At 42.2% G+C, this 8,886-nt stretch overlaps 1 protein-coding gene across 2 annotated transcripts; it reads right to left on the bottom strand.

Moving 5' to 3' along the window:
- Nucleotides 1-380: 380 nt before the first annotated feature.
- Nucleotides 381-5,741, bottom strand: cep15 (centrosomal protein 15). Of its 2 annotated transcripts, XM_083771582.1 has the most exons (4): nucleotides 5,632-5,741; nucleotides 3,934-4,057; nucleotides 3,515-3,586; nucleotides 381-1,337 (listed from the first exon to the last, which is right to left on the bottom strand). In XM_083771582.1, the coding sequence occupies exons 1-4, from the start codon at nucleotides 5,679-5,681 to the stop codon at nucleotides 1,161-1,163; spliced, it is 423 nt and encodes a 140-aa protein (XP_083627708.1). In that variant the 5' UTR covers nucleotides 5,682-5,741; the 3' UTR covers nucleotides 381-1,160. The 2 variants fall into 2 exon arrangements, with proteins under 2 accessions (XP_083627708.1, XP_083627709.1); XM_083771583.1 differs by lacking the exon at nucleotides 3,515-3,586.
- Between the last annotated feature and the right edge of the window lie 3,145 nt (nucleotides 5,742-8,886).

Below are 8,886 nucleotides of genomic sequence, written 5' to 3'. Positions count from 1 at the left end.
TGCAAAAGAATAACCCGAAGGAATTATCAATGGGTGTGAAACACAATTATGCTAATTATACATAGGAATATGACATTGACATGACATATGATTATTTTACACATATGAAAAAAGGTGAAATAATTGAATATAGTTTCTTATTAATCTATGCTTAGTACTGTAGACCGAACTGATTTACAATATCTTAAAAAGACAGGTTTACGGTTCAAAGTTTTACGATGCAGTGACATCCTTGGTAGTGTACTGTACTGTCTATGAGGGAATGAACATTGAAAAGAAAATGTAATAATCCAAGGTGATTTATATCCTATACAGCATTATAAACAGTGTGCAACAATGTACCTTACAGTACAGTATCATGTGCAAATAATATGAAATCAACGATGATCTGGAGATTCTGGACAGATGTGCAATGTAAACAACCCGAGCAGTCCAACATGGAATTATGTACAGTATCTATTAGCCTACAGTATTTAAACATAGTTTACACAGTATGAGACAACCAGATGAAATATTTTAAAAATCACTATTTATATACAAAATAACCATATAAATAGTCAATAAATACAAACAAATGTGATCAGTGAAGTTAAAATACACAGTTCATAATGGAAGTCATTTTCTTTCTATTTAAGCTATGAAACTAGCTCCCTCTTGTGGCCAGCAGTACATAGTACAGTACAAATGGACCCGATACATTTCATTCCACAAAAGCATTTTTTCCCACTCTCTCTGACATCATGATGGGGTGGGGTGGGGAGTGGTGGGGGTATTCCCCAAAGAAAAAAGAAAAAAAGATTACTACTTCACCAAAAGTAATCAACAAAATAGTATGAAAAGTAAAAACTGGTCAAACATTGGCCAAATAGTCAAATATTGTAAGAAAGAGGCAACAAATGTGAAAATAGAATACAATTCGTGAGCTTCTAGATGTGCTATTTTTACAATATTTATCTATGGAACCGAGTCAAACTAAATGTAATGTAATAAAAATGTCTCAACTCGTAGTACTTATCAGGGTGGGGGGTCCCCAGTTCAAATGTGATTATTTTGAGGGAGCGCTGCCTGAAAAGGTTGAGAACCACTGCCATAGCAATCATTAGTTGCTATAATTCAGTAATGTAACAACATATACCTACAGCTGCCATCCATCCATTCAGTTATTTAACAGGCTTTGCCTTTGGCCGAGGAGGCAAACTGTGATCTGGGTCTGCACTATCCCTCTGTTTGGCTCTCCTAGGACATGGCCCGGGTGGATCGGTAGGGTGGGGGCCCTTCCCCAGGAGGAACTGCTCCCAGTCAGGGATGGATTCCTCCACGGATGTCCAGTATCTCATCTGGAGGGAAAATTAATAGAAGTGTTTAAATACCGACTCACTCAATGTCCACATTATCGATCAGACTCATATAGTATGACTGGCAGACACTCTCTCCCGTAGTCTGTAAGATCTTTGTTGTGTATAGTCACAATTTTGTTTGTGTCTTGGGTGGGAGGTGTTACATGTATTGCTACGGGGGACAATTGTAGGTGGATGTTTCTCTGTTTTTCTCCCCTCTGCTCTCTACTCTCTGTCTGTCACTCATTTTCACAGGTCCAGCCCATTCACTCTGCTCTCAGTCTCAATCATTCCATAAACCTGCATCCAGACCATAGACTGTAAAAAATATGGACAAAGCGTTCCCCGGGTCTAACATGAACGTAAAATGAAGCCTGTAATAATATGCTAATTCCTGATGTAAGTCGCCATCTTTGGTACCAGCTGGCCATTGGCTGGCTCCGTTTTGTATACCAGCTGGTCATTGGCTGCCCAGACAACGAGGCGGGACTTCCCCCCTTCTTCTCCGTTGGTTTTTATTTTGACTCGAGTGGGTGGGGAATCCCGATCATAGACTGTAATGGTAGCCACGCCCCTCAGAACATACGCGATGGTTTTTTTTCTTTATGGTCGTTTTTTTAATTAATGGGACCATAATTTTCCAAAAAGAATATTATGACATTAGAAATGAGACTTTAAACTAGTGACTGGAAGAAGAAAGTATTCATGACCATGTTTATTAAGGTAATACAGTCTAGGTGAAGTTGGGCCAAAATACATGGGCCTCTATGGAGCTATGGGGCTTTTTGGGTCCGGTCCAGCGCCACAACAGGCCATTATATGAACTACCGATTTCAAATGAGGCTTCACGAAATATCTGGCTGACTGCCCCCCTGATCCAGACAGTCACGCTACGAAGATGCAAGATGCAGCTCAGAGCAGGAGTCACTTCCTGTTTTTTAAACAACTGGTGGATGGAAAATGAAGCTTGCGCACGGCTGCAACTTGCAGTGTGGGTGGAGTAATCAGATCAAACAATGTAGTGAAGCAGCATTCATTATTAGCTTGGAACTTTTATTATTGAATACCAAACAAACTATGCTGTCATAGCATTATTGTTTTGTACAGTCATTTCTTGATTTCTATAAAGCAGTGTCTTGTACAGAAATGACTGATTTGTGTAAAAATATGCTTTAGAGAATGGTCTGCATTGCACTCAGCTGATGAAATGCCAATAAACTACAGAGATGTGTATATCCCGTCCACTTTCGTTCCGTTTCTTCTTTGCAGGCGCGTATATTTTTCCTACTGTAAATCAAATTAGTCAAAGTATATAACTTGCTGCTTATGTCCCCTACACACTGTAGGAGTTTTAAAGTTGTCGGCGAGTCATCAGATCGTATTTCACACTACAGGAGTCTTTAAAAAAAATCGACTGTCATTATATCGTTGTGGCTTTCACACTAAACGATTGGTCGCCGACAAGGCATCACACACACTGCAAGAGTTCACCAAGATGCGATCTAGACCCGATATAGGCTACAGTGCTACACATCATTTGTTTTTTATTCCAATTCATTTTGACATCTCACGCACGTGCAGGATGCCGTGATACAAGCGTGAGACCGACACAGACGCCTCTCTCTCTGATCCGTGCATGCCACACACACATGAATAGCCAGGCTACACGGTGAAATGTTTGTGACAGGCAGCGTGTAGCCTACGTGGGCTGCAGCGAGACATGACTGTTTGTTAAATCTTGATTTTCATGAAATAACACGATCGCAACCCATTTCATACTGTACGATGTCCAGTCAGCGACAGACCCAAATATCAACCCTGCTTGATATTCAGAAACGGTCGGGAAGGCATCGGCGAGCACAGCACTTTTATCGGCGCTATATCTTCTCGCAGAGCCTTTCACACACAGCGAGGAAAACCGTGTTGATCGAAGCCCGATCTTGCATCAGATCGGGAGTTTTATCGGCGAGCGCCAAAAATGGTCCCGGACAGCATAATCGGAGCAAATATCGTGCTGTGTGTACGAGCCATTAGCAGAAATTGACATTTTAAAGATATTTTTTTAATGTCAATTTTTTTATTCAGTGAAGACTGATGAAGTTGAAAGATCGAGAAGAAATACAAAATGAGAAGAATAATCAAATAAGTTTCTTTTGGTGTGGATGCATGCACCTCACCTCCAATGCCTGGATATCTGGATGTGGCAGACTTTGCCTTCTATTGAGCCGCTCCTCTAGCTTCTGCATATCCTGTTGTAGGCAGTTAAGATAAAGCTGTATTGATCCCCACTAAACACGATTATTACAGCAGCCAGTGAGCAGAGAGCTTAATAAAAATCACACACGTGTGAAATGTGAGGGGCGCTCTTATCATCGTACATCATCATCTCATACTGGCCAATCAGAATGCCTGTTGCCTGCATGTGCTGATTTTCCCGTTTACATTTGACATTGTCAATGGCAAATCTTGAGACGTGTGGGAAAAAAAGCTGTTCATAGGAGGGGCTAGCACCCCTCAAAAATACTAATTTCAGACACTTTTACACCTGTAAACCTGTGATGTGACAATAAATCTGATTTGTAATCACAAGAGGTACCTCTAGGAGCCTGCCGTTCCTCTCTTGGGCGGCTTGGCTCTCGAACAAGTGCTGACTCCTGTTGCTGTTCTGCTGTTCAATTCGGCTCTGCATCAGTCCAAGAAGCACTGCTCTTCTCCCTAAACTGGACGCAGCACAGAATCGTAGAGCGCTTTAAAAACATAGTTTTTGACATTATGTGGCCCAATGAATAAAAGAAGAGTGACTTAGATAAAATACTACTACTACTTTAAGAAGACAGAGCCTCCTCAGATCCCCCTCTGCTGAGTAGTTCCAAGGGGGGAGGCAGGGGACCCCCTGGCACATCCGTGCCAAGGGTGCACCTGGGGATGGGAGGGGGCCACTTGTCCCATCTGGTACCCAGGAAAGGTGAACCTTCGGACGGGTCGGGCAGCCGAGCAACCACCCTCAGCCCTGGAGGTTCTGTGTCAGGAGCTCTGGTGGTCCGCGGGGACTCCCGTGGACCCCCGTGCCTACTCAGCAGAGCAGAGGTGTCTTTGCCATTTTTCGCACTTCCAGGGATCAATGACGACCAGAGCGCCACCTGGCGGCCACGGGGAGGAGCTCTGCCCCTTGGCCGCCTTGGAGGTACTATATACACCTATAAACCCATTTGGCATAGTGTCTATTTTTGTCCTACACAATTAAAGGATTAAATTGACAATTGACATTGACAATGAATGGACAATTTATAGAGTGTCGCAGTCCTGCCCTCCTATCAGAACGGCGAGTGGCCCAGGAAGTATACATTCGCCATTCATTTCCCCCAAAAAAGGCAGGGTACAACACTTTTTGTTTTGTATTTCTTCTTATTTGATCGGCCCAAAGGGGGGAAGGGGGACGACGACTGTGATGCTAGTGTCTGAGACTCTGAGCATCATGATGATGACGTATGATGATAAGAGCGCCCCTATCACTTCACACGGGTGTGATTTTATATGGGTAGGCTAGGCTACCATATAGGCTGCAGGCTGCTCAGCTGCAGCAATATACCCGTCTCCACCGAGGCGTTCAGTCATTCTATGGGGACTAGCACTATAGGCATTCACTCCTGCTGCTGCTGTGAGTGAATGGCGTTGGCAACTTGGCACCATATCACTAGCCTGGCTAGTAATAAGCCAGACTCAAATCACACTGTCGTCCGCTGATTCGGTCTGGCTTATTACTAGCCAGGCTACCATATCACTATACGAGCAGAAAGAGAATGCTATAGTCACTTGTCCGAATGTGAATCTCTAAAAGTGGAGTCGTTTACTAACTCGAATAGATATTTTATACGTTTCAACTTTTCAGGTGGATAATTGGATATGGAAGTTAATGAAACGACAAGAGCTGTTCTCAAGTCGCAGCAGTTATTGGGTAAGTAGCCTACACACGGAGCACTATTAGAAATGGAAAAGGAAAAGGGTGGGTGGACCCCACTTAAACAAGTCACAAGTGTAATGTAATGCTTTATGGTGTCGTCCACAGTTAACAGTGTTTGTATTGAGTTGTGCTTGCAATGTTCTGTAATTCTCCAAACTGTTAATACATACTTAAATCAATCAATAAATCAAAATACGTGGCACGTCGACTGGCCAACGTCAGTACTCAGTAGCGTAACATTAGCATGATACAAACGACATTCACTGCAGGCACGATACATACAAGGTTTGTCAAATTAATGAGTTTGTTTTGAAAACGAGATGCACAGCTCACATTTCTTCATGTTTCTTGCTTAGTTCAACTTCATCGGCGATGGCAGACATTGTGTAGTGTACTTGCCGTACTAATAATAACAACCATTCAGTCACTTCCTCTCAAGCTTTGACGGTATCCATAGGAACGGAATGTTGTGTTACACCGAAACGAGTGACCTATCGAATATTATGACTTGAGCTCGCCGTTATTTCAATCCAAACGGCTTTGTTGATCGTTTGGCGTTTCTATGGGTGAAACAACAGCTTTATTATTTGTGACAGAAGGTTGTAACTACTCCAAACGAGCATGCCATTTCCTTTTCAGCAACCAAGCGACCGTTGGGACTTTGTGAATTGTCAGACAAATTGCATACGTTACCAATTTCAGTATAACACACATACTAGTGGAAAAGGACTATGGTGCCCCTTGCGTTCACTCCACGAGAACATGACAATAATCATTCACAAAAATACAAATTGTATTAATAATTAATAATGATGAATGATTAATATAAAAGTTAACATAATCAAAAATATTATTTTTTATTTACGTATCTATTTATTTTGTAGGCCTATGTAGATGTTCTTGAGAGTTGAGATCACGGTGCTAGGACATCACCACTAGATGGCGGCTTCGTACCGTTTACTGCTCTATCTGGTTTACTCCCACAATCTTTTATGGATGTCTTTAACTTTAACCCTGTAACAATCTCTTTTTTGCAGGTAGAAAAATTCTACCTGCAAAAAAGAGATTTCAACCTTACTAGCTCTTTTTACTACTAGGACTTATCAGAGGAAATTATATTAAAAATAACGTTTTTGACACCAGGGCACTAAACGTCAAGTCTATGGACTTTTAAATGTTTGTTTACAGCAGTAACATTGGTTACGGGAGACGTCATTTTTACACAATAATACACTGTTTGTAGGAGTGAGGCCCCCCTCACTTCACATGAGTGTGATTTTTTCTTTAATCAATTAGTCTGATTAACCGCATATTCTCTAGGCCAATTTAATACTGTCATTCAGCAACACTGAGTTTTGCATACTCACTACCTGTGAGTGGGGAGTGCTGGCTGATGAATGAATATAAACATCCTAATACATCCTAATACTGGGGGGTCAAATTATGACAGGCAATTACTGCTGTCAAAATATGACCCCCCGGCCCAGGCCGTAGCGTAACGGTCTGGGCACCGGACTGGTGATCCAGTCGCGGTGTGCCGCGGGTTCGACTCCCGGACCCGACACGGCCTTTACCGCATGTCATCCCCCCATCTCTCTCCCGTTTCCTGTCAGCCTACTTTCTATCCCTTAAAAAATCAATAAAGGCGTAAGCCGCAAAAAAAATATCTTAAAAAAAAAAAAAAATATGACCCCCCAGTCAAAAAGTACCTGTGAGGGCCCAGGCCGTGGCGTAACGGTCTGGGCACCGGACTGGTGATCCAGTCGCGGTGTGCCGCGGGTTCGACTCCCGGACCCGACACGGCCCTTACCGCATGTCATCCCCCCATCTCTCTCCCGTTTCCTGTCAGCCTACTATCTATCCCTTAAAAAATCAATAAAAGGCGTAAGCCGCAAAAAAATATCTTAAAAAAAAAAAAAAAAAAAGTACCTGTGAGTGGGGAGTGTTGGCTGATGAATGAATATCAACATCCTAATACCAGAGGATGGTCACCAAACCTTAGTCTACTAATGGCATGTTACGTAGACAGCACTATAATTGCATTTCATGTAGTCATAGCACTTTATAGTATATATGTACAGTACAGTACAGTACAGTATATGTATAGTTTACAGTATATGTACAGTATAGTTTCATTATATAGATATTCCACTGTTACGCATGTTTCATGATAACTACTTTTTATGTAGCCTATGTGATGTATTGCCATGCTTTTTGTTCTTGCTTAATGTAAATCGCTCTGGATTAAAGGTAAATTCAGTGATTTCACTTAATTAAAATATCACTTATTTTTTTGTTTTGTTGTGATAATCCTCTCTACTATAGAGTGTGCTGACCATATAAGGAGTTCCTCCCTGTCCCCAGTTAACCCCTGGGGGTCAAAAAACCTTAGGTTTCGTTTTTGGCTCTCTATCCTGATTGGATGAAAGGCTTAGGTCCCAGCCAAAAACGAAACCTAAGGTTTTTTGAGTGAAATCACTGAATATACCTTTAAGAATGTCTGCTAAATGCCTAAATTGTAAATTGTATTCTGGTGTGTTTTCAGATTACCTAACTGTGTGAACCTCTTGCCACATTGTTTACAGTGGAATGGTTTCTCTCCAGTGTGAATACGCTGGTGTCAGTGTCTGTAGTTTAGCAGTTTGACTGCGGAAAACGATTTACCAGACTTTTAATCAACCCCCCTTCACTGCCGAGATTGTTGTATTACCTTTAGAGCATACGCTGAATTATTTGGGCTTTTAATCCGCGAAAATCGAGCGAAAAAAGCTTCCCCCGTTTGTTATGAACGGCTGGACCACCCGCCATCTTGGTACACCCGGAAGACGCAGCACAGGACCCTCCTCCATGAGGCGTTGAACCCCATTCGTTTGCATTGGCCTCAATTTCCCAGAAGCCCTAGCAGCCCACAGCATGTGACGATTTCCGTTTTCCTCATCATAACAGATGCATCTACTCTCTTTCTCCGCGGCGAAGACGGATTTTCTTTTTAATTATTACATTGCGGCTGATTAAACACATAAAACAAAAGTCGCGTATGTCCGATATGGCAGCAACATTAACCTGGAGTAATCCATTCAAAGCACGGAAACTGTTAATGAACGCACATTGTTAACATTGGAATGGTCTTTCCCCAGTGTTGATACGTTGGTGTATCTTCAGACAATCAGACTACCTAAAGCATTTAAACTCTTGTCACATTGTTTACAGTGGAATGGTCTTTCCCCAGTGTGGATACGCTGGTGTCTCTTCAGGTGACTTAAAACAGTGAAACTCTTGCCACATTGTTTACAGTGTAATGTTTTTTCTTCAGTGTGGAGACCCTGGTGAATCTTCAGGTGACTTGATTCAGTAAAACTCTTGTCACACAGTTTACAGTGGAATGGTCTTTCTCCAGTGGCGTGCACAGACATTTAGAGGGGCAGGTGCTCAAGTGAAAAAAGGGCACCGTGTGCAGCGAGTGGAACCGGCCGGTTGCCTTAATAGTGTGAGATTTATAGATTTTGGGGCATAAATTATATATTAGAAGCTTTTTTTAATCAAGAATTGATCAATGTCACCATGGTCCACATACTGTACAGTGTACCA

The sequence above is a fragment of the Protomyctophum parallelum genome (assembly GCF_964188405.1).
Source record: "Protomyctophum parallelum genome assembly, chromosome: 8".
In the NCBI taxonomy this organism is placed as follows: Eukaryota; Metazoa; Chordata; class Actinopteri; order Myctophiformes; family Myctophidae; genus Protomyctophum; species Protomyctophum parallelum.
The sequence above is the reverse complement of the archived record's forward strand: the minus strand, read 5'-3'. Positions and strand labels throughout refer to the sequence as shown.